This window comes from Mustela nigripes, chromosome 1 (genome assembly GCF_022355385.1).
Source record: "Mustela nigripes isolate SB6536 chromosome 1, MUSNIG.SB6536, whole genome shotgun sequence".
In the NCBI taxonomy this organism is placed as follows: domain Eukaryota; kingdom Metazoa; phylum Chordata; class Mammalia; order Carnivora; family Mustelidae; genus Mustela; species Mustela nigripes.
The window spans coordinates 12,823,475-12,848,026 of record NC_081557.1 but is presented as its reverse complement, the minus strand read 5'-3'; the positions used below and the strand labels follow the sequence as shown (position 1 = coordinate 12,848,026).

General features: G+C 55.3%; 1 protein-coding gene across 5 annotated transcripts; it reads right to left on the bottom strand.

The window, feature by feature from the left end:
* Positions 1-828: 828 nt before the first annotated feature.
* Positions 829-24,474, bottom strand: SLC43A1 (solute carrier family 43 member 1). Of its 5 annotated transcripts, none has more exons than XM_059405225.1 (15): positions 24,305-24,474; positions 22,843-23,009; positions 15,395-15,572; positions 15,217-15,272; positions 15,010-15,086; positions 12,535-12,627; positions 10,803-10,936; positions 9,721-9,899; positions 8,032-8,178; positions 7,905-7,940; positions 7,542-7,680; positions 4,743-4,884; positions 4,466-4,539; positions 2,668-2,791; positions 829-1,577 (listed from the first exon to the last, which is right to left on the bottom strand). In XM_059405225.1, exons 2-15 carry the CDS (start codon positions 22,994-22,996, stop codon positions 1,431-1,433), a joined length of 1,680 nt encoding a protein of 559 aa, XP_059261208.1. In that variant the 5' UTR covers positions 22,997-23,009; positions 24,305-24,474; the 3' UTR covers positions 829-1,430. The 5 variants fall into 5 exon arrangements, with proteins under 5 accessions (XP_059261208.1, XP_059261174.1, XP_059261192.1 ...); XM_059405191.1 differs by lacking the exon at positions 24,305-24,474 and adding an exon at positions 23,647-23,846; XM_059405209.1 differs by lacking the exon at positions 24,305-24,474 and adding an exon at positions 23,555-23,646.
* Between the last annotated feature and the right edge of the window lie 78 nt (positions 24,475-24,552).

Genomic DNA, 24,552 nt, shown 5'->3' with positions numbered 1-24,552 from the left:
GTGGGGCACAGGCCCTCCTGGCCCATCCCTTCATTCTGTGACTTACTCTCTGGCCTCAAAGGCTTCTGTCCCAGAGACATGAAGAAGTGTAGACCTGTGATAAATAAGGTATATTTTCTTGGCGGGCCCCTTGTTCTCAAACATGGTGTCTTTACCTATGTAATTTTAAAGCCTCACTTCAATGTTAAAAATAAGTATGAATATTGGGACGCCTGGGTGGCTCAGTTGGTTAAGCGGCTGCCTTTGGCTCAGGTCATGATCCCAGTGTCCTGGGATCGAGTCCCACATCGGGCTCCTTGCTCTGCAGGGAGCCTGCTTCTCCCTCTGACTCTGCCTGCCACTCTGTCTGCTTGTGCTTGCACTCACTCTACCTCTCTCTCTGACAAATAAATAAATAAAAATAAAATTTAAAAAAAAATAAGTATGAATATAGTATAAAGTGAAGCTCTAAATTTGCATGAAGTTTTAAGATAAAACAGGAGACTATAAAAAAGTGTAAATTTCAACAAACCTCCATTATACCCTCGGCATTTTTCTAAAGCATCCTGCCCTGACCCCCTGTTCAGAGAAAGGCAACTTCCTGGACATACCTCAGACCATGGGGAGTGGGGGGGGGGGGCAGGAGCAGAGGGCAGGACGTGGACTCCCTCCAGACACCAAGGGCAGGGCATGGTTAAGAGCCGGAAGATGAGCTGACAGCCAGAGGTGGACAGGCTAGCACTTTAGGTGTCCTACTTAATGCCCAGCTGAGCCTGGGTGAGGAAGAGATGGGGGTGTGGGAAAACAACCCCCCCCACCCCCAACAAAGATACAGGCACACACCAGCCAGTCTCTCACTTCCCTTTTTATTTCTCCTCTAAGACCTGCAAAAAGCAGTACCAGGGAGGGAACCCGCCCTCCGGTCCCTGGAAGGGGCTTATCCCCTAACGCCCCATCCAAGATACAGCGAGCACCTCAGATCCCTTTCCTCTAAGGGGAAGGTTGTTTCACATACACACACACACACACACACACACACACACACACACATGCTCTGGGCATTGCATAGCTAGAACCCCAGGGGTAGCCTATTTGCCTGTTTGTTGATCCCACAAGCCCCCAGGAGGCACCAGGAGGCACCAGGAGGCAGGCCCAGACAAAGGGCAACCCCACATCCTGGTCTCTGCCATTCTGAGAAGGAAAAAGGCCCAATCCTTCTAGCACAGGGGATGTCTTCAGTCAATGGAGCATTGCTTTGGGGAAATTTTTTTTAGTTGTTTTTTTTTTTTTCCTTTTAGCAAGTTCCTATAAAAATAGAACTTCTCTTGGTATTTATAAATCCACGGCCCAGCTCTGTGCGTATGTTACAGGTAGAAAAGCCACATGAGGCATTCCCTTTGGTTACTCAGGCCTTGGCTTCCTGTCATCCAGGTCCCTTGGCCTCAAGAGGTCTACGCGGTCACCTCAGAGCTGCCAAGCACCTTCTTTGGGCCCTCCCAGTAGGTGGCATACTCCCTCTGGAGCCGGGCACGGTAGTAGAAGAGGTAGGAAGGTAGCAGGAAGCCCAGGAACGAGAAGAGCAGGAGGCCCAGATTCACCTTGAGGGCAAGGAGAGAGAGACAAGAGTCAAGTGGGTACCCATTTTCTCTCATCAGCCTCAAGCACCCTCCTCAGCTTCCAACAGAGAGGAGGAGACAGCCATTTTCACTGCAGGTCCTAGGCCAGAATGATAAACATAGCTACTGCTTACTCTGTCTTCAGTCACCCTTTCCCCAATTCCTCGTCTACTGTTCAACCGCTTCGTAAAGAATCAGAGCATGGTCTGAACTTCGCCTAACACCAGGACCCTCACAAGCTGGCGTCCTCTGGGGAAACACTGGGGGACCCTGGGCTGGTGCCCAATCCAGGGCGCCTTCAGAAATGGGACCTTCTGGGCTGCGGATATTGACGATAGGATCACACTGAGGTTGGTGGGAAGAGGTTTGCTATCGGTTAAAGGAGCTGAGGCATGCGGCTGGGGGACAGAGGGCCCAGGACAGTGGCCCTTGCACGGGCCTCCACACCCCGCGACATGTTGTGTGACTTTGGGCAAATTGCCTTGACTCTCAGTGCCTCGTTAGGGCAAAGATGGTGGAAGCAGAGTACGTGGGGAGCTCAGCACCTCGTAAACACTCCGTAAACCGTGACTGTCCTTTCTTCATTGCTCTGCTGGGAGAAGCGTTATGGGACAGGGGTCCCCACAGGGTAAAAAGAGGACGAGCTTTGCAGAGGCAGACATATGTTCGGTGGAAGTGAAAAGCCCTCCTAACCACACCAAAGGCTGCTGCCCCATCCTGAGGGTGTTTGAGCTGAGAGGGTTTGGAGGAACCCCTTTCCAGAGGTGCTGAGAGAGAGACCATCCATGTCCGGGGTGACACCAGACTGCCTCAGAACTGGGCCACTTCACCTGGCACCTGAAGGAGAGACACTCCTGGGCCCAGGGCAAGAGGCAGGCTGGGGAATCTGTATTTTTCACTCTGTAAGGGGCTGTGATGGGCAGCCAGCTTGGGGACCCCCGATTAGAGACCTTTAGTCGGAGATAGGAGTCAAGGATTCGGCCACACACAAGCCCTCCTCCCAGCCCCCAACTCCTCCAAAGCACCCTGGGAAGGGGCTCCTGCTCCCCCCCATGCCACCCCCAGTTCTCACCCAGAAGGGCTCTCCTTTCAAGGGTCCCACCATGGCCATGAAAAGCGGCTGCAGGAGCAGGGCGAACACAGCACTGATGAGGGACTGCAGACCCGTCAGCGTCCCGAAGTGGTTGGAGGGGAACCTGTCCACGAGAGAGGGGCCAGTCAGGAGGGTGGTGCGGCCCTCTCCCGTCCAGCACCCCCACCCCCGGACGCCGGCATCTGCAAGGCAGGCAGGGCAAAACGGAAGGGTCTCTCTGCCCATGCTCTTTGGACTCTGGCCTCAGAGAGGTGTGTGGAGACTCTGGGGCCACTAAGCTGGCTTCTCCACCTGCTATCTAGGTGATAACAGCAAGGAATCCCTCCTCTCTGGGACCCACTTCTTCCTCCACTAGTAACCGAGCTAGCACTGACCTCACTGGGCTGTTCATTTATTCTTTTGACAAGTATCCACTGAGCTCCTATGGGCCAGGCACCGACCTAAGGTGCAGGCACATTCACCATCAGACCCAACAAAGATTCCCGCCCTTGCAGAGGCGGCTTTCTGGTGGGGCGGGCGGCAGTTGGACAAGGAGCGGGATAAATGCGTAGAGTGTGGGCTGGTGATAAGAGCTAAGGAGAGAAACGGGGCGGAGAAAGCCCGTAGAGGTGTCGGGGGTTACACTGGATGGCCAGCAGAGGCCTCCCTGACAAGAGGACAGCCGAGTAAAGACCTGGGCAAGATGAGACTACTGTGAGCCTTGCTGATATCTGGAGGGAGAATGTTCCAGAAAGAGGGAAGAGCAAGTGCAGACGCCCCAAGTAGGGAACACACTGGGGGTTACTGCGGCAGGGGGGAGCCACAGTGGCTGCAGCAGAGCAAGCACGTGGGGAAGGGGAAGGAAGAGAGCAGAAGGGTTCCCAGGCGCTGGACCTTGGAGGGCCTGTTCAGCCATAACAAATTCTCTGGCTTTTTCTCAGATCATGGCAGGAAGCCACAGAGTGACAGGAAAAGATTTATGTCCCAACAGGTGTCTCCAGCCGTGTGTTAAAAATAGACTAAGGGAGGAGAGGGCAGGTGCGGGGAGCCGGAAGGGAGCTGCTGCCCTCAGCCAGGGCAGGGGGGGTGGTGAGAGGGATGAGGAGGGGGTTGCCTTTGGGGTTTGTGGATGGGGAGCCAGCAGGACTGCTGGGGACTGGATGCCGAGGGAGGGAAGGTGCAAGCGCGACGTCAAGGCTCTGGCTGGAGCAGGTGAAGGAGATGGGGCTGCCCTCTGCTGACCCGGGTCAGGGGTCCTGCGCCGCGCCTGCCACTGAGGAAGCACCTGATAGTGGCGAGGACTGTGTCACCGCACACACCAGAGTCACTCGGCAGGGCTGGCAGTGGAAACCAGAAGGGCGAGGGGAAAGGCAACGGGGGGGGGGGGGCTGCCCCAAATGGAGCAGGAGAGTTAGAAGGCAGGCAAGACTGCAGTCTGGAAATTTCTACAGGGCTGATGGGAGGAGAGAGAGCGGACCTAACCAAAGAGTCATCAAACCAAGAATCTCGGCTTCCTCTAAGGCAGGACCTCGTGGCACTGGAGCCAGCTGGCGGTGGGGCAAGCTGCCTCTGACAGCGGTGAGGGGGTGGGGGCCCCCCACCAGAGAAGCTTTGAGAGAGTGGCCCCCCAGACAGCCTCCTAGCTCCCTGCCGGCTGTGAGATGTCAGTCAGCAGTCCAGGGAAGCGGTGGAGGGGGGCGGGAAGGGGGGCGGCGTCTGGAGCCCTTTGGACTCTGCTCTGGGATTCTCTGGCTACGGGGGAAAGCTCGGGAAGGCAGCAAAGCGCGGGCTGACTCACACTGCAGCATAGAGGCTGCCACAGGCTGAGTGGTAGAAACCCCGGACCATGGTGTGCAGGACGAAGGTGGCAAACTGAAACCAAAAAGAGGGAGGGGAGAGGTGAAGGGCAGGTGTGGAGGCAGGACGTAGGATGGGTCAGGTGAAGAGGGACCCCGAGCCCCCGACCACCCCGTCCCCAGAAAACAGACCCAGAGGACGAGAACCATGCTTCCTGGAAGGCAGGTGAAACGTCCCTTTGGAGGGGCCCTGGGAGCAGGGAGCACAGAAGCGGGTACCTGGACGTGTAAGCTGTTGATGAGGCAGGTGACGCCAAACCCCACCAGCAGGAAGTTGGTCAGGGTGAAGGCGTTGATGGCATTGGTGAGCTTCTGGATCTTGCGGTAGCGGGGCCTGGCGGGCTTGGCGGCAACCCCATCCCTGAGGAGCACAGGAGGTCGCTGGCGGCTGCCCCCACTCCGCAGCAGCTCCCTCCCTCCCTGGTTCTCCGGCTGGCCTCGCTTCCCTTCCCAACGCTGCCCCTTGTCGCTGCCCCTTGTCGTGGGGGCGGCTAAGGGAGCAGGCCGTGTCTCCAGCCCCGTGTTTCTCTCCAAGTGTGGCTCCCCCCCCCCTACGACTCCAGGATCACCTGCGGTCTTTCTTTAAAATGCAGATTCCAGGCTCCCACCGCCAGAAGTGCAGGAGCGTGGCCTAGGCATCTGCATTTTGACAAATAGCCCAGGTATGTTTCACGCACACTGAAGTCGGAGACACAAGGCTGGGAAGGAAGGTGGAGAACCGGGAGCGCTCACACCACCTCCCACTGGAGAAAAAGCGTCTCTGCCCATCAGCCTGAACAAAAGTAGATGCTCCTCTGGGGACAGCAGCTTGGCCCCTGACTGCCCAGCAAGCCCTGCTCTGGCACAAGCAAGGGCTCAAAGAACTGCCCCAGACCCAGAGGATGAGAACGTCCCAGCAGGCTGGGATGAGGGCAGGCTGCCCTTCTACCCTACATAGATGGCTCTGCCTTCAGGAGGCTGAGTGACAAGGTGGGGGCACCAATGTTGGGGAGGGAAGCCACTGGATTGTTCCTTAGACGTCTTCCATTCCGGGGCTCCTGGGTGGCTCAGTGGGTTGGGCCTCTGCCTTTGGCTCGGGTCATGATCTCAGGGTCCTGGGATAGAGCCCCGCATCAGGCTCTCTGCTCAGTGGGGAGCCTGCTCCCCCCGCCCCCCGCCGCCCCTGCCTGCCTCTCTGCCTACTTGTGATCTCTCTGTCAAATAAATAAATAAAATCTTAAAAAAAAAAAAAAAAAAAGAAGACGACGAAGAAGAAGTCTTCCATTCCTAACCTCTCAGGACAAACACAAAAAGAACATGCAGTCAGAAAACCTAAGTTCAAGACCCAGCAGTGGTCTCCCGCCAACAAGATGGGTCTCAGTGAGCCCCACCTCCTACTAGCCGTACCCTGTGTTGTCCCCTCCCACACCACACCAGTGACTCTGTGTGACTGACAGATGGAAGTGTGACTGACCATGGAAGCGATGGTGCGTATCCTGTGAGATTTCACTGTGACGGACACAGAGGCTGCCATCTTGATCTCCCTCCCTTAGACCCCTGGCTCTGGGGAAAGCCAGCTGCCCTGTGGTAAGTAGCCCTATGGAGAGACCCAGGTAGGGAGGAGCCACACCTTCTGCCAACAGCCACGTGAGTGAGCTCAGTAATGGATTCCCCCATTCCCGTCAACACCCCAAATCTCTGTAGCCTCGGCCAACAGCCGAACTGCAGCCTCCTGGGACCCTGCTATGGTCTGAATGGCTGTGTCCCATTGGAATTCATATGCCAAAAGCCTAATGCCCAACGCGATGGTATTAGGGGGTGGGCCTCTGCGGGGTGATTAGGTCACGAGGGCAGAGCCCTCGTCATGGGATTAGGAGGCCCCACGGAGCTCCCTATTCCTCAGGCCATGAGAGGACACTGGGGCAATTCCGCCACTCAGAAGAGGGCTCTCAGTCAACCACTGGTTCTCTGATCTGAGACTTTCAGCTTCTAGAACTGTGAGAACTAAATTTCTATTGTTTTTAGGCTACCCAAGGTGTGGTGTTTTGTTAGACCGGCCCAAACTGACTCAGACAGACACTGAGACACAACCACCCAACTAAGTCATCCCCAGATTCCTGACTCAGAAACGCTATGAGACAATAAATGTTAGCTGTTTAAAGATGTCCGAGTTCTGGGGTAATCTGTGATATAGCAATCGACATCTGATATACCGACTCTCTCTCTTCCTAGCCACAGAAGGCTTTAGGGTATACCCTTTATAACAGGTTCTAGAACCTGCTACTAGAAGCTGTGTGGTAGGGAAGTTGGGTGGCTCAGTCAGTTAAATGGCTGATTCTTGGTTTCAGCTCAGGTCACCATATTTGGGTCCTGGGATTGAGCCCCGAGTTGGGCTCCATGCTTGAGTCGGCTTGAGATTCTCTCTCTGTCTTTCCCTCTGCTTGGCGCCCCCCCTCAAATAAATAAATAAAATCCTTTTAAAAATGTTTTATTTATTTATTTGAGAGAGTGTCCACACATGGGCTCACAAGTAGGGGGGAGGGGCAGAGGGGGAAGGAGAAGCAGACTCCCCACTGAGCAGGGAGCAGGCTTGATCCCAGGACTCTGAGATCACAATCTGAGCTGAAACCAAGAGTCAGATACTTAACCAACTGGGCCACCCAGGTGCCCCGATAAATAAAATCTTTAAAATAATAAAATAAGTAAAATAAAATAATAAAATAAAAGCTGTGTGATCTTGGGTAAGTTACTTAACCTTTCTGTGTCTCCACGTCCTCACCCGTGAAATGAGGACAACATACCAACCTCAGAGAGCTGTCGCAGGGCTCGACAGGACAGTGCAAGATGCCTCATTCACAGTCAGCACTTGAGATGAGCTACACTCATCACCAAGCCATCAGCTCCCTCCCCCACAGTTTCCTCATTTGTAAAATGGGGAGAGGCTCCTGCTCTCTCAAGGCTCTGGGGAGAATGAAATGAGATGCTGGATGTGAAAGGGCAGAGAAAGCGACAGGCTATGGCCATCCCTGTGCCGGTCACCTGGGGTCTCCAAGGGCAGCGCCCTCACCGGGGGCGTCCACGCAGTCCTTGATACGCCAGTCCATGATGTAGCCGATCAGAGGGCAGGTGAGAAGGCACAACAGCTGCATAGCCCCAAAGATGGAGGAGTAGAACCCCACTGGGCGGGACGGCAAGAAAAGCAGAGTCAGGAGCTCGCACGACAGACGCCGGCAGCCCAGTGGACGCTGTTACCCACTTTGGGTGTAGGAGAGGGGGTGCCAGCCCTGCCTCCCCCTGAGCCCAGGTTTTCGATACCCCAAATGCCCAGAGCTCTGAGGATGGGCCCAGGCTCCCTGTGGAGAGGGCAGTGGGGGGTGCAGGCCCCAATTTTCATCCCCTTACCTGTCTCTGCTGCCCTTTTTCTCAGGATGTCTGTCTCTGATGGGTGGGGGGAGAAGCCAGAGTGAGAGGAGCTCAGCAGGGTGACCCTCCTGTGCCCCAGCCCCCAGCAGGCTCGGCAGCCCCTCACCATGCTCCTGGCCCCCCGTCACCAGGTACTCTAGCATCTTGTTCATGGCGGCCATGTAGAAGATGACCCGCAACTGGGTCATGCCCATGGTGAGGAGGCTCCACAGGAAAATGGGGGAGCAGAGGCTCTGGCGGAACGGGACAGTCTCTGGGGAGACAGCAGAGGGCGCCCGTGAGCCCCCGGAGCTTCCATTTCCCTCTGATTGTCCCCGCAGATGCAGCTCCAGAGGGGGCTCGGACATGCACTAGTGACTCAGGAGGGAGACTGCTTTCTTCAAAAACGACTGCTGAGACTCACTGCCCTCCAGGTACTTGCCCAGTTTGATAATGATCGCAACAGAAGATTTTCACGTGACCTCTGATGTCCTCGCTGGTGTATAATAATAACTCTAGTTGGGGCGCCTGGGTGGCTCAGTGGGTTAAAGCCTCTGCCTTCGGCTCAGGTCATGATCTCAGGGTTCTGGGATCGAGCCCCACATCGGGCTCTCTGCTCAGCAAGGAACCCGCTTCCTCCTCTCTCTCTGCCTGCCTCTCTGCCTACTTGTGATCTGTCTGTCAAATAAATAAATAAAATCTTTAAAAAAATAATAATAACTCTAGCTACTATTTATTAAGCACCTACTATGTGCCACTCCCTCAACACATACCAGCCCATTTACTCAAAGCGTACAAAACCCTGTCTTTAGTACCTTCTCCTGCTGAGGAAACGGAGGCCCAGAGCTCAGTGACTGGCTCAGACTCACAGGGCTGGAAGCGGCAGGTCGCCGGCCTCCCTCTGTCATGGGAGGCCAGCAGCGGGGGTGACACACTCACACCTGCACACTCCTGTGCCCATAATAGAGCTTCCACATCCGTGGACCATTTATTTATTTATTTTTAAAAGATTTTATTTATTTATTTGATAGACAGAGAACACAGGTAGGCAGAGAGGCAGGCAGAGAGAGAGGGAAGCAGGCTCCCTGCTGAGCAGAAAGCCCGATGCGGGACTTGATCCCAGGACCCTGGGATCACGACCCGAGCCGAAGGCAGAGGCTTTAACCCACTGAGCCACCGAGGCGCCCCTCCGTAGACCATTTAATCCTCACGATTAACTTCCCTGGTCAGTGGGTGTTATTACTGCTGGTTTAAGAGATAAGGAAAGCCAGAGCAGGGTTACAGGATCGACCCAAAAGTCATATGGCCTGCAACTGGGGAGCCAGACTCAAACCCCCATCTCTGGACTCCAAGGTCAGTGCACCTTCCTCTAATCTGGGAGAGGACACCTCAGGAAGTGCCCCAGGCAGGTGGCTGCAGCTCCTCTTCCGGCCAGCAGGGGGAGCCAGCCAGACGTTGGAGGGCCTAGCCAGACAGTGGCCTGGGGGGGTGAGGGGACAGTACCTGAAGCCAGGGGCTCAAAGGGTTGAAGGGAGCCCTGAGGACACCAACTGCCCCACAGGCCGGGAGAGCCTGCCCCCTTCTGGAAGCTTCTCCCTCCCTCCTTCACCCAGGAATCCAGTACCCCTGAGTCTGAACTTCCAGAATTCTCTGAGCTCTGATTGCCCCCATCTGTAAATGGGGAGCATGTTCCACCTACGCCACGGGTGTGGAGAGACCACAAGCAGAGAGAATGAGCGCTTAGGATGAGTGTTCACTAAGCATGAGGACCCACCCTCGTTGTCCCCCAAGACTGGCCTCTTGACCAGACACTCACTCTCAGGAGGGTTCTCCGAGGCACCACGAACATCCTGGGATGAGATGAAGACGTCGGCCCCCTCCTCCAGGCTGGGGGCCTTCTGGCTCAGCCGCTGGCCCACGATGGTCACATGGGTGTAGAAGCGGTCACCTGTCACCTTGTGATCTAAGGCCAACCCGCTGAGCTTGATCTTCTTCCTGCCAGCAGCCAGGCCAGGGCGTATGGGAACCAGCTGCGCAGAGCCCGTCCTCAACAGCCAGCCTCTCACAGTCTGTCCCAGTCGTCCCCAGGGGTGCTGAGCACCCCCTGACCTAGCACTGACTGACAGGCCCACTGTGTCTATCTCTCAGAGCCTGGGGCCAGGGGCCAGCTTGGCACCCTCGTGGTGGGTGGGTAAGTCATTTTCCACTTGGGCTGATGCCATGGAGGCAGAATTAAGAATTCAGACTCCAGAGTCAGAGAGCCTGGTTCCAAGCCTTAGCAAGGAACCCACAAGGACATACCCCAGCCCCCTTCAGTGGTATGACCTTAGGAAAATCACTTTGTTCCCTGAGCCTTCGTTATTAAAGGAGTTAATAACAGAGGCCCCATCATAGGACTGTTGACAATGGTATGAGAGCTATGCACAGTGCCTGGCCAGAAGCACACACAGGATAAACATCAGCTTTTGACTGGCACCCCATGTGCTTCCTTGTGGGGAAGCTGAAAGGGGGTGGGGGAAAGTTGGCATTTAGCTTGCCCCATAAAGGGTGGAGTATTTGAGTCTTTGTATCCCCCTGCTGGGACCACATGGCACACAGCACCTTGGCTGGGGTCCCTCTACTCTGATCCCACCCCAAACTCAGAAAGGATACTAACAGTACCAGTCGCCCTGTTTTGACCACCTTTTACGTGCCATGTCTATTCAAACACTTGTGGGTGGGAAGGATCAAGCCCATTGTACAGATGAGAAAACAGAGGCCATCAGCAAAGGCAGGTCTCTCTGACACCAAAGCTGAGTCTGTGCACTGCATCACCACTATGCTCGCCAGTCCCCCCCCACCTCTTCCTCCACAGAGAGGGGAGTCCCCCTCCCCACACAGCCCTCCACAGCCACTCACGTGTAGTTGACCTCCTCAGGAGCCGGAAAGGCTTCACCAGGCCAGTTGAGGGCACAGTTCAGAAAAATCAGACAGGCCAGGCCTGACCACGTGAACATGATGACCACAAAGGACACACCAGCGTCGTAGATCAGCTGTGGAAGAAGGGGGCAGACTCACGGGGGTGGCCGCCTGGCCCCACCTCTCCCAGCCCAAGGCAGAGCCCAGGACCCAGTGGCCTGAGACAAGGTTTCTTCTACCCCATTCCTTGTGCCTGATTTGCAGATAAGGAAGCTGAGGCCAGAAGTTAAGAGTCAGATGCAGAAGACCCACCATTCTTTTTCACCCAAGTCCCCTAAACAGGTGTGAAACAATTCCCACACGGAGCTGAAATTGCTGGCCACAAGCATGGAAGGGCTTTGGAATCTCAATTACTATCTTAAAAAGGCACCCAAGTGTACCTATGAGTCGATGCACGTATTGGCTTTCGCACAAAAATGCCATTTCATTTTATGTACAAAAGAGAAAAATTAATGTTCTAGGTTACCCCAGGCCTAACTGTGTTTATCTTGCCCCTTCCTGGCATGGTCCCTGAGGGAAAGACAAACCGAATCTGAGAAGCCTTATCTCTCCTTTCACAGGTGCTCCCAGGTACGACAACTATGTGTGTGGGGGGTGTGTGTGTGTGTGTGTGTGCGCGCGCGCGCATGGGCAAAGCCTCTCTGCAAGGCCTCCTCACATCAGGACAAGCAGGTTCTGAATTGATTGGGATTCTGTGCCAACGGGAAAGCCAGGTACACAGAGATGGTGTCCCTCCCCCTATCCTCCATGCCTGGGATGATGGACATCTGCCACCCCCTCAGGCTCCTGCTCAGAGCTCCAGTGCTGTCTTGGAAATGTTTCTGCTCCTCCTCAGCCTGGGGCCTGGAGGCTCTTTCTTCCCTGGGGACAGGACAGAGCTTCAAAGAGAAGGGAGAACCTGCCACCCTCCATGTCTGGTGCTACCTGAGTGACTGATGGCTGCCCCCACCACTCCACTCTCAAACTCCTTCCGGGATGCCAAGCAAGTGCCTTCTAAAATAACACACGTGACTGCCCCAGGCAGAATCTGGAGGGTACGCGATGGCCCAGGTGAAACCACTCCTTGATATCAGAGGAAGAAATGAGGCCCCAAGCTTTCCCCCAAGCTAGAACGCAGGACTTCTGGTTCTAGTTCCACCAGGCAGACCTGTCCAGGCTCCAGCTCCATGTGGACGACGTTCATGACCCCGGACCCAAGGCAACCAGTCCCTCCAGGGCAGGAGAGGGAGACATGGTTGGAAAGGCTGGTTGAGGCCAGGGAGGTGAAGGGCATTGAATGCCTTTGTGAATGGGTTGGACTTGAGTCTGTCAGCGAAGCAGGGCAAGTGTGCGAGCCAGGCCTCCAACTAAGATCATTCTAGAAGTCATGTGAATGACAGACCAGAGAGGGGGATAGTCAAAGGCAGGGAGACCAGCTAGAAAGGCTTGAGCTAGCCTAGGAGAGAGGATGGAGGCTAGGCCCGGTAAAGGAAAGGAGGCAAAGCAGGGATGCCAGACCTGTGCGGCAGCGGCAGCGCCTTGTCCCCAGGTGGTGGGGACTGACCTCCAGCCAGCAAGAACAGGATCCTCAGACATGCCAGCCACTACTCACCCAGTCCCACCCAGTTTTTGTGTCGAGGCAGAAAGAAAACCCAAGTGACCTCACTGCCCCCACCCCAAACAGTTCCAATACCTTGATTCCCGGGAAAGTGATGGCAGAAGAGGCGTAGGAGCCAATCATGAGGGCCATGAATGTGGACCGCAGGTTCCCAAACATGTTGGGCAGCTGAGGGAGGGAAGCAGCACTGGTGAGCTAGGGGACCCTGACAGCCACCCAGGGGGCCCTGTGCCCAGCCCCATGGGGTAAAACCTGAATGCAACCAGCCCTGCAGCCCTCAGCGTGAGCTCCAGGAAAACTAGCTCTGGGAGATGCAACAGAAAAGTCTGAAGGCAAAATTTGATTGGAAACTAGCTAGCACCCTCCCAATGCACTTTAGCATGTGAAATGTTCCCAGACATGCACTCAAAGAAAAAAAAAATTGTCAATTTTGCTTAACCCCCAGGTTCTCCAAGTTTATGGAACCCTTCTATTGGGCGATGCCTCTTAATAACCCATGCAGTGGCTGTTTAAGAAAAACTGATCAAGTGCAACCCATTTGAAAGATGAGAAAACTGAGGCCCAGAGAGGGTGAGAAATGTACTCAAGTTCACAGAGCTCTTTAATGACTTTCTCCCTGTGCTGGTGATCCTTGCTGTCTCCCAGGCCCCAAGGCTGGGACCATGGCCGGCTCTGGAATTAACCCTCCTGGCCACACCAAAGGCCCCAATCTGCTGAGCCAGGACAAGTCATGGGAGGTGCCAGGGAGGTAAGGGTGGAACTGAAGGTAGGGTAAGGGCAGGCCAGGTCTCCAGGAGAGGTGGCTCTGACGTGCAGAGCAGGCCCAGAATTCCCACCAGGAGAGAACTGATCATATGTTCTGCTCACTGGCCTGAGCAGGCCCTCTGGGGAGGAGAAAGCAAAGTCACTCCGCCCTTTGTGTACACCCCTCCCCTGGCCCCCCCATCCTCCCCAGGGCAACAGATTCCCACAGCTGGGACCGGAGTGAGATGCCATATGGAAATGCAACCCTCTCCACAGAGAGGATAACCCAGGCCAGGAAGGGGACCTGCAATACCTTGGGGAAGGAAGATGGCAAACTCGGAGAACGGAGTCCTCCGCCACCTTCCAAGTGGCTATGAAAACGGGATGGGACCAGGCTGACCCTCACTGGGGCAGAGGTTTCCCTGACACCCGGTATCTGCGAGGCACCCCGCCAAGGACGCGGGATAAAGTGCCAGGGCCAGGGCCAGAGCGCGGCTAGACCCTTGGCGCCCCCGCCCCAGGGTCCCCAGGCGCTGCCTCCGCCCAGCAAGGCGCGCCGGGGGCAGGGCGCGAGGCTGACCGGGCTAACCCGGGCCGAGGGGCTGGGCAGCACTGGACGTCCCGGCTCGGCTCGAGTCTGTCCTGGCAGGCTAGGGCAGAGGCTCGGGGCGGGGCGGGCGCCGGGCCCTGCCATTGGCTGGAGATTACAGCGGCGGGGCAGGGGAGGAGCGGCGGGCGGAGGGCAGCGGGGGGGGGGGGGGGGGGGGGGGGGGGGGGGGGGACGGGGCGGCGGGCAGCGTTCCCTAGGCCGGCGAGGGCAGGGTCTGAGGTTGGGCACCGCGCAGCGCAGGGCAGGGCAAGGGAGGGAAAGGATTCAGGGCCCGAGCCAAGCTGCACAGCGTGGAGAAGGGGCTGCGCAGAGGGGTGGGGAGGAAGGATCGCTTCCTCCGAGAGAGTTGTGAAATGTCCCAGGCTGGAATTAAAGGCGGCTGCTGGGTGAGGTGAAATTCAGCCAAAAACACCCAGTTTGGCGGTCAGGATGGGTCAGGGATAAACAGCCTGTAGCTGGCCCAGCCAGGAACCCCTCCCCCACCTCACACTCGCAAGCCTTTAACCCTTACACTCGCTCACATCCATAAACAGACGCCCTCAGAGCAACAAGCACAGCAAACACATACGTAAGAGAGCGAATCATGCAAAGAAGCTGTTTCTGTAGGTCCGGCACGGTCAAGCGGCGGTAATTTCACCGGGTTTAACCTCGTACACTCACAAATACCTTCCCCGACACATGCCCTTCCCCATCTAGGGCATCACACAAGACACAACACGGCAAACACACACCCCAGCTGCTCCTTCCCTGTCACTAGCTATCACAACACCCAGTTTTATTTTCTTTCCAGCACTTATGACTACTGACATCATTTGTAAGTTTACTTGTTGGGGGGGGGGGCATTGCCTGTTCACTCAGCACCCCCCAAACAGAAGTTCCAGTAAGGCGAGGAAGTTGGCAGTCCTGTTTGCACTGTGGCCCCAGTGCCTAGAACGGAGGCGGCAGACATCGCCTGCTTGGGACACACGCACGGCCCAACACCCACACTCACACACCGTCGAGTCCCCACGTGCACAGCCTCACACCCACCCTTAGCGGCCGCCTACGCGGTTCCACAAACACACAAGCATTGGCTCTGCAGCCACCGGCCCCTCCCTCCCCTCCCTCCCCCCCCCCCCTTCCTCCCCTCTAGCCCCCCTCCCCCCCCCCCCCAACTCCTGGGTACCCTGCTGCCAAGTGGGGCCGGTCACACTCACCGTGAGTGAAGAGAACGTTAGGCAGATGCCACCAAAGCCATTCAGGGACAGCGCCAGGAATATCAGCGGAGACAGAACTGGGAAGGGAAGAGGGCTGGGTGAGGGCATTTGGGGAGCTGTCGGAGGCAAAGGGAGGAGCTGGGAGCAGATGATCCACCCACATACCACCCATTACCTTGTGGTCACCCGAGAGGCCGAACAGCTCACCTCTGGTGTCCTGAGAGGCCACGGCCATGAGGGCGCAGGACGCAGCGAAGCTGGCACTGTGGAGACCCAGGGAAGGGGGAGGAGTTGCCCATGAACACTCTGAGCCTCCCCCGCCCCCCAACACTGCCCCTGAGCGGCAGCCCCTGCCTTCAGTCCCCCACCTGCCGACCAGCCTCACCTGCCCACCAGCCGCGTGGGCCGGGGGCCGAAGCGGTCCATGAGGATCCCCAGCGGCAGGGTGGTGGCGCTCAGCACGAAGGAGCCAATGGTGAAGCCCAGGTTGAGCATCTTTTCCTGGCCGTCACAGCTCAGCCACTTGCGCCGCTCGCCCTGAGTGACGTTGGTGGTGTTCTCGGCTGAGGAGGCAAGGGAAGGCTCAGCACGCGGCAGCGGGAACACCCAGGTGCAGGAGAGAAGGGCCTGGGGTCGGGGCTCCGGAGCTGATGACTTCCTGCCAACCTGGTGACTTTGAGGGTGGCCCAGAGTCCTATCTACTCGGGTGAGGACTCGCCCTCAAGGTAACCTGCCAACTTGGAGTCGTGAGGAGTTAAGAAAAAGGTTAACAATGGAGGAAGGAGGGCAATTTGCTTCACTCAGGGCTCACGGAGTCACAAGGTGGCTGTTCCCCTGCCCCGTTTGTTGCCTCGGTGTCACTGCCAAAGGCACACTCAGGGGGCCCCTGGAGGGCAGACCAACCAGGGTCTGAATTCCCACCGCCATCCCTATGAGCTGGGCAACCTTGAACAAGGCACTTCCTCTCCCTGGGCCACAGAGGAAGCAGAGGGAGCCTAATGCACAGGTTCCTTAGGAGGTTCAGCTGGGGAAGGTGAGCTTGGCACAGGGCCTGGCCCAGAGAAGGTTCTCCTGAAATAGCTGATGAAGGGGTAAGTGGGGGCCGGCCCTCCTGGGAGGGTCATGATGGGGTCAGCCTCTTCTCTAGGTGCTGGGGATCCCACAGTGAATACAAACAGAAGCTCCCCGCTCTCATGGGGCTTATATTAGATACAAAACAAGTCCACAAATGGACCCTGATTTAAAGAGTGGCAGGTGCTGTTGGGTGCCCGGCTGACTGAGTCAGCAGAGCATGCGACTTGATCTCAGGGCTGTGAGTTCAAACCCCACGCTGGGCGTAGGGCTTACATTAAAAAAAAAAAAAAAGAAAAGAAAAGAAAAGGAAAGAGAAAGGAAGAAAGAAAGAAAGAAAAAAAGAAAGAAAGAAAGGTAGGTAAAGAGTGGTGGGTACCATGAAGAGAACAAAACAGGAGACCATGATGATGCCTGAATGCTGAGAGGGGAAGCACCTGCCCTGGGTGGGGACGGTGACTCCCAACTTCAGATATCCGAAGGGCGTGCGGGCGGCAGAGGGGTGAGGCGACCCATGTGTTGACATGAGGAAGAACAGGACGAAGACGTTTCGGACCCTGAGTGCCGGTCAACCAGGAGAGGAGGCACCTCGGGCCGCGGGGAGCTGGCCACAGTACCAGTGCCCGGGCGCTAGGGGAGACTGCTCAGGCCCATGGGAGAAGCAGTGGGGGTGTTCAGACCACATGGCCTTTGGGGTTCAGGTAAGCCCCATAATTTCGTGATGGTCACAATCACTGTTCATGTCTCCACCAGGTTCGTCTGCTCTGCTTTATTCAGTCTCCGTGCACTTCAGGAACTTCTATTGTATGCCAGGTACCGTGTTGGGGCAATGGGTAAAGCAGCAAAAAATGCAAAGATCATTCAGGCGAGAGGCTGCAAACAGGCAACCAGCAGTGGCCCCCACGCCTGTTTGGCTTGGCTTGCAAACTGTAACAGGATGCAGTTTAAAATCGGGAGCTATCCCTGGAAAATCTGGCTTCTCTTTAAGAAGCGAGAAGATCGGGGCACCTGCATGGCTCAGTGGGTTAAGCGTCTGCCTTCTGCTCAGGTCATGACCCCAGGATCCTGGGATCGAGCCCACCATTGCTCTCCCTCCCTGCCTCTTCCTCTGCTCATGCTCTCTCGCGCTCTCTCTCTCTCAAATAAAATCAAGAAAGAAAGAAAGAAGGAAAGGAAGAACCGACCGAATGAACGGAGGGAGGAAGGATGGATCGAGCCAGAAGATCCGGCACTTGCTGAGCGGCGGTCACCCCTTCTCGCCACCGCTGCCCTCTCCAGGCCACCCAAGTCCTCACCTCTCCAGTAGCTCGCAGACATTCGCCATGTTGCACCTGCCGTATTTTATTATTATTAAATTCTGATTATTAATTAGTTATTACAACCTGCCTGACCCCTGCTGGTGTCCGAGTGTGCAGCTGCTGAATCAGACTCCGGCCCCACTCCTCGGTCTTTCACCATCAGACGGCACCTTCCCTTTGTGCTAAGCTCTTTCATACAGTATCTCATCCGATCCTCACAACCTCCCTGCAACTCCCAGCCACGCTGCTTCCTACAGGCAGGCTTCCATTTGGAGTCAAGACATTCTCCAAGGTCAGCACTCTTCCATCCCCAACAGGACCCCCAGTCCTGTAGGCAGCAGCTCCAGGTGCTTCCCAAGCCCTCCTCAAGCAGGCAAGAGGAGGTGTTCCCCAGTCGTGGAGCGTGCCAGCCCGTGGACAGCTACTAATCAAGGTCAGTTAGTGCATTGCTCTATCTGGTCTCTCAATCAGCCTCTCGTGAGCCTGATTGATAACTAACGTGAGCCAGCTCCTGAGGCCTGATCACTCTGGTAGCTGGATACAGCTGGACTTCTTGGATAAAGCCAGCCCAAGCTGCCAAGACTCCTTGGAACTCTATTCATGTCAATTGTAACAGAAGAGGTCATCAAAATCTAACGGCCCCGGGGCGGGGGGGCGCCTGGGTGGCTCAGTGTGTTAAGCCGCTGCCTTCGGCTCAGGTCATGATCTCAGGGTCCTGGGATCGAGTCCTGCATCGGGCTCTCTGCTCAGCAGGGAGCCTGCTTCCCTTCCCCTCTCTCTGCCTGCCTCTCTGCCTACTTGTGATCTCTCTCTGTCAAATAAATAAATAAAATCTTAAAAAAAAAAAAATCTAATGGCCCCAGCTGTATAGGCAAGTAAAGTGAGGCATAGGATGGGACAGGGAAAATGTATAGAGTTAGTGGTAGAGCTGAGGTCTTAGAAAAAAATGTGTTTCCCAAACTGTGGTATGCATAGCACGCCCGGATCCATCCGTCCACTGACAGTCACGTTCACTCAAACACCTGCAGGACTGGGCTCCAGCTTGCTGTCTCGTCTATGGTGGGACTGCTCCAGGAGGTTGGAGATATATCTACACTATTCCCATGAGGACCAGGAGACAGGTCGTGGAGTCAGAGCACGGGCTGAATCCTCACTCTGCTACTTAAGAGCTGTGTGACCTCAAGCAAGTCACTTAGCCTCTCTGAGCTTCAGCTTTCTCTTCTACATAATAAGACTAATAGACCACATAATAGGACTAAAGACCTAACTAGCAAATACCAAAGGCCTGATGAACTTTAGGTATCACTTTATTGTTCTGGCATGTTTTGCTGGCTATACAGTAGTATGTGTTAAATTGGATTGTCCTTGCCTGAATTCTGAGTAACAGAGCCCTCTTCAACTGTGACACCCTTAGAGGTGGTTCAGCCACTCACCGCAGGGCAAACCTCAAGGGGGAGCAGGAAACACTGAGAAGACAGAGGGTGTAGCCAGGGACCCCAAGGCCAACACTGGTGAACACCTGGATCATGAACCCCACCTCTGTTAACTGACATCATTTGGTCCTCATGTCATTGCTCTGTGGCAAGAAGGGTGAGGCACATCCACCCTGTTTTGCAGACTTAGAAGCAGAGATGCAGAGAGAATGACAGGCACATGGCGAATGACGGCAGAGCTGGGTCCAGCACGTAACAACGACCCCCCACATGGAGTCCACACACTTGCTCTCGTTTCATTTTCACAGCAGTCCCATGGGGTAGGGATGATCAGTCCCATTTTACATATGGGGTAACTGAGATATTCAGAAAGCTAAGTAAACACCTAATATAAGCCAAGAGACACATAGCGTTGGAAGCCTGGCTCTTTCCACACAGGGAATGTGGGGACCCACATTCCTGGTCTGATTCTGTGTTCTTGTGTATGTGGCTTCAGGAAGCAGAAAACAGGGGTGCCAGTCGGACGTCTGCCTTTAGCTCAGGTCCTGATCCCGGGGTCCTGGGATCCGGGCTCCCTGCTCAGTTGGGGAGTCTGCTTCTCCCTTTCCCTCTGCCCCTCCCCCAACTCATGCTCTCTTGTTCTTGTGCTCACTCTGCTCTCAAATAAATGAATAAAATATTTTTTTAATGTTTAAAAGAAGCAGAAAATAAACACTTTTGATAGGGCAGCATAACTGAAGGTACAGTACCCCCAATCAGCCTGACAGCTCAAGGATTTAGGCTAAGTCACTTGAGGGAAGGAGAGCCAGGGGAAGAGAGACGTGCTGTGCCTTGCTTTCCAAGAGTGGACAAATAAGTTCTGAGAAAGAAGGAGGGTTCAGTCTGGTCACCTCTAGTGATCCCAGACAACCAGGCTCAGGCACACACTCACTTCTGGACAGCTCAAAACACCAGATGAAATTACCCCCACATGGACCCAAGATCTAAATGTAAGAGCTGTAACTATAAAAACTCTTAGAAGAAAACACAGGCATAAATCTTTATGACCGTAGGTTAGGCGAGGATTGCTTAAACATGACACCAGAACACAAATGGCAAAGAAAAGGCTGGATTGGACTTCATCAATATTTAAAAACTTTTGTGCTCCCAAAAGAATGTGAGAAAACCATCCACAGGGAGTAAAATTTTATAAATCGCAGATCTCATAAGGGACTTGTATCTAGAATATAAAGAACTCTTACAATTCAATGATTTAAAAAAAAAAAAAAAAAGAGGGGGGTGCCTGGGTGGCTTAGTGGGTTAAGCCCCTGCCGTAGGCTCAGGTCATGATCTTAGGGTCCATCGAGCCCTGCCTAGGGGGTCTCTGCTCAGTGGGGAGCCTACTTCCCCTTCTCTCTCTGCCTGCCTCTCTGCCTACTTGTGATCTCTCTCTCTGTCAAATAATTTAATTTAAAAAAAGCAAATAGGGACGCCTGGGTGGCTCAGTTGGTTAAGCGGCTGCCTTCGGCTCAGGTCATGATCCCAGCATCCTGGGATCGAGTCCCACATCGGGCTCCTTGCTTGGTGGGGAGCCTGCTTCTCCCTCTGCCTCTGCCTGCCACTCTGTCTGCCTGTGCTTTCTCTCGCTTCTCTCTCTATGACAAATAAATAAATAAAATCTTTTAAAAAAATACAATATTAAAAAAAAAAAAGCAAGTAACTCAACTTAAAAATGTCCAAAGGATCTGAACAGACATTTCTCCAAAGAAGATATACCAAGGGCCAAGAAACACATGAAAAGGGGCACCTGGGTGGCTCAGTGGGTTAAAGCCTCTGCCTTCGGCTCAGGTCAGGATCCCAGGATCGTGGGATCGAGCCCCGCATGGGGCTCTTTGCTCGGTGGGGAGCCTGCTTCCCTTCCTCTCTCTGCCTGCTTGTGATCTCTCTCTGTCTAATAAATAAATAAAGAAAATCTAAAGAAAAAAAAGGAAACACATGAAAAGTTGTTCACCATCATTAGCCATTAGGGAATTGGACATCAAAACCATAAGAAGATAATATTTGTATCTACTAGACTGGTTATAATAAAAAAAAAAAACAAGCAATCATCAGTGAGGGCGAGGATGTGGAGAAACTGGAACCCTTCACACCGTCACTGGGAACGGAAAATGGTGCAGCCACTGCAGAAAACTGTCTGGCATTTTCTCAAAATGTTCAACATATAGTTACTACCTGACCTAGCAATTCTACTCCTTTCCTAAGAGGAAGCAACACCTATGCCCACATGGAAATTTGTACCTAAGTGTTTACAGGAGCATTCATAATGGCCAAAAAGTGGAAACAAATGCATATCAGCTCATGAGTACGTAAATAAAATGTGGTTGATCCATACGGTGGAGAAGAAACAGAGTCCTGACACCTGACAACACAGATCAACCCTGAAAGCATCATGCTAAGTGAAAAAAAGTGAGTCACAAAAGACTACATATTATAAGATGCCATTTACATGAAATAGGCAAACAGTTCCTATCATTGGAGGGGTAAAATCAGGCTACTACAGAGTGCTAGACAAGAGAGGGCTGCCCAAAGCCACGCATCGCTGGGAAAGCCAAATGCTTCAACAGAAAAGTTGAAGAGAAGATTTGGGGGCGGGGGGTGGCTGTGTTCTGGTAGCTTGAAGCCCTTGGGTGGAGGTTTACTAAATGGTAACAAGTGCTTTAAAAAAAAAAAATTCTATTTTTGTCCAAGGTAAACTAAGGCACTCCTAATGGGTACATGATTGCTTTCTGGGGTAAAGAAAATGTCCTACAATTGATTATGGTGATGGCTGCATAACTTACTAAATTGTATACTTTAGCGGCACCTGCCTAGCTCAGTGGGTTAAGCAGCTGCGTTTGTTCTAGGTCATAATCCCAGGGTCCTGGGATGGAGTCCCATGTTGGGGCTCCTGCTCAGCAGGGAGTCTGCTTCTCCTTCTCGCTCTGCTCCTGCTGTTGTGCTTTCTCTCTCAAATAGATAGAATATTTTTTTTAAACTGTATACTTTCAATGAGTGAATTGGAAGGTATATGACTTAGATCTTAATAAAGCTTTCACATGTGTTTTTAAAAAGCACAGGTGGATTAAAAAAAAAAAAAGCACAGGCTGAGGGATGGGCAGCAAAAGGGAAGCAGGAGTTTGGGGGTGATGGAAATATTCTAAATACTGATTGTGGTGGGTGACGGTCCCTGAGGCACACATTTGTCAAGTCTCATCAAAGTGTGTGCTGTAGACTAATCTTTGATAAAGTTGATTCCAAAAAAACCTAAACCAAAACGCCCAAACCAAGCGGGCGGAGTGAGGCAGGAAGGAGCTACAGGATGGGCAGTGGCAAGCATCAAGAGCAGGAGGTGACAAAGAGCAGGTCGCCCCCCAGTCTCCAGGGTAAACAACTCAGAGGGGACTTGGTCTCCTCCCCTCCACTCAGGAGCCTTAGAATTCCTACTTCCTCATTAGGGGCCGCTCACAGGAAGCCAAAGGAACTGAAATGGAAAACAGGGTCCCTCCATAATGCCTGGCTTATTAACCTTGTACAGATGACTGATTTGAATATCTGGGGGCTCAAAGTCCTAGAAGAGGAAGGACACAGACCAGTCACGTTTAAGTGCACTTTGTAGGGGCTCCTTTGTCTTGTATAGCCTTCCAGGAGCTCTGGTTTAAAAAAACAAAAACAAAAACAAAAATCCCCCCCCCTAGCTGGGTGCGGCAGCTCTCCTTCTAGGGGTTTCCATCTTACTCTAGCCAGACTTGAGGTGCCAAAGACTTAGGACTCCAGTGGTCAGTCCTAGGGTCTGAATATCCAGCAGGACACCTGGCATTCGGAAAAGACTCCATTAGATAAAGGAGGTAGAGTGAGCAGATCGCCACCCACTCTCTAGGGGAAGTGTGAAGAGGTCAAGAAGTGCGTCAGCCCAGTGCTCCCTCTTTGGCAGCCCTGCTTTCTGTCCCCTTGGCCACCTGTCCTTTTTCAGCTTCCACCTTGCCCAGCTGCTGTCCCTCCCCCAGCGGGCATACCTGTGCACATGATGGAATAGAAGCCCTCCTCCTTGAGCATGATCAGCAGGGAGCCCCAGCCCAGGAGCACAGCGGAGAAGAAGAGGTTCTCCAGCACCGCGGTGCAGGCCATCCACCAGCGCCTCCTGTACGCCTGCTGTAGCGTGGGGGCCATGCCGGCCGCGAGCCTGCACAGGAACACAGCGCTGAGCTGGGGGAACCCCCAGAGGCCCCCGGGAAGGGTCTCGCATCATGGAGCCTCCCGAGACCCCCTCGAGCCAGCCCGGGAAGGCCCCAGGACCCCCGGCTTCCCGGCGGGTGCCGCCAACCTGGCTCTGTGCGCACTGGCAGTGCCAGGGGTTCACGCGGCGCCGGGCTCCCGCCTGGCCACTATCGGAAACAAGGCAGGTCCTGTGCGAGCGCAGCCGATTCCTGGCGCGCTGCCGGGCTCTTTCACCCTGGCCAGAAGCGCGGAGCCCGGCTCCCCGGGCCCAAACCCGCACTCCCGCAAGTCCCCAAAGGTCAGCAAGGGGCAGAGCGCGCTCTGAAGAGCCACCGCTGGCCAGAATCCGGCGGCCTGCGCCAGGAAGGACCCCCCAGAAGCAAGCAGGAGGAGGAAGGGGAAGTCTGGGGCTCGCCTAAGACACCCCCCCCTTCCTGCTGCTCGGCTTAAGACCACTCCTCTGCTCCGGGGCCGGACCCCGCCAGCCCTCCCCCCTCTCCTTTTCCGCACCGGGCGACCCGCGTCCCTGCAGTCTCTCGATCCTAGCCAACAGCTGCCACGTGGATGGGGACCTAGGGCGAGTCGGGGCGCCCCTCACTCACTCGGCGGGGCGCGGGCCACCACGAGGCGCGCATCGGCGCCAGCCAGCGCTCTCGGGCCGGGGAAGGGGGCTCGAGCTCCGGCAGGAAGTCCCGAGGCCGCTGACTTTATAAGGGCAGTGGTGGCGGATGGGCCAGCGGGCCGGCGGCGGGCGGGTGTGTTTACCAGAGGGAGGGAAGGCGCCCGAGCTCCCCCCGCCGCGGCCGCCGCCACCACCGTGGGAGGAGACGGGACCCGGGCGGCGCGGGGGCGGGGAGCGGCAGGGGGAGACGGATACCGCTGAGAGGAGAGGGACGGGGAAGGGCAAGGGGGGAGAGCACGAGGGAGGGGCGGAGGACACCAGCTGCGGCCGCCGGGGCCTCAGTACCCTCATCTGTGCAATGGGGCTCTGGGTTCCCGCGCGCCCGTTCAAACTACGAGACCATTGCTCCAAACTGAGGAAGTGCCGCCGAGCGGGCGGAGAGGAAGAGGGGAGTCGGAGGGGCGGGAGGGAAGGGGAAGGAGGGGCACGCTTGGAGAGACGTCGACAGTGCGCCGCGGGACCCACGGGTTCCGGGAGCAAGTTTTCTTTGTGGAGCCTGCGAGTGTCGGTGAGAGCCGGCCCGGGGGGCTTTCAGCGGACCCGCAGCTAGGGACCCCCTCCCCACGCCCGCTGCTCACCTCTGGTCTGGGGGCAAACGCGCCTCTGGCCGCCGCGGACGCGACGCCTTGGGGAGCGCAGCGCCTTCGGGGCGCGTCCACACTCGGTGTCCGCTGTCCCGCGGGCCCAGCTCCGAACCGCCCGGGTGCTCGGACTTGTCTGCGCTCCGGGGCAGGGCCGCCTCGGAGACTCAGCGCCGCAGTCTGGTGTTCTTGCCGCCTCTGTTCCCTCGGATGAAATCGGGGGGCTGGGAACTCGCCGGGCACCC

Excerpts from the sequence above, each read along its gene's own strand:
- SLC43A1 (XM_059405225.1), bottom strand. The coding sequence starts at position 22,996 with ATGGCCCCCACGCTACAGCAGGCGTACAGGAGGCGCTGGTGGATGGCC. Across the intron at positions 15,573-22,842 it reads CTATTCCATCATGTGCACAG|CCGAGAACACCACCAACGTC; the intron begins GTATGCCCGCTG and ends TTGCCTCCTCAG. Across the intron at positions 4,540-4,742 it reads TCAACAGCTTACACGTCCAG|TTTGCCACCTTCGTCCTGCA; the intron begins GTACCCGCTTCT and ends TTTTGGTTTCAG.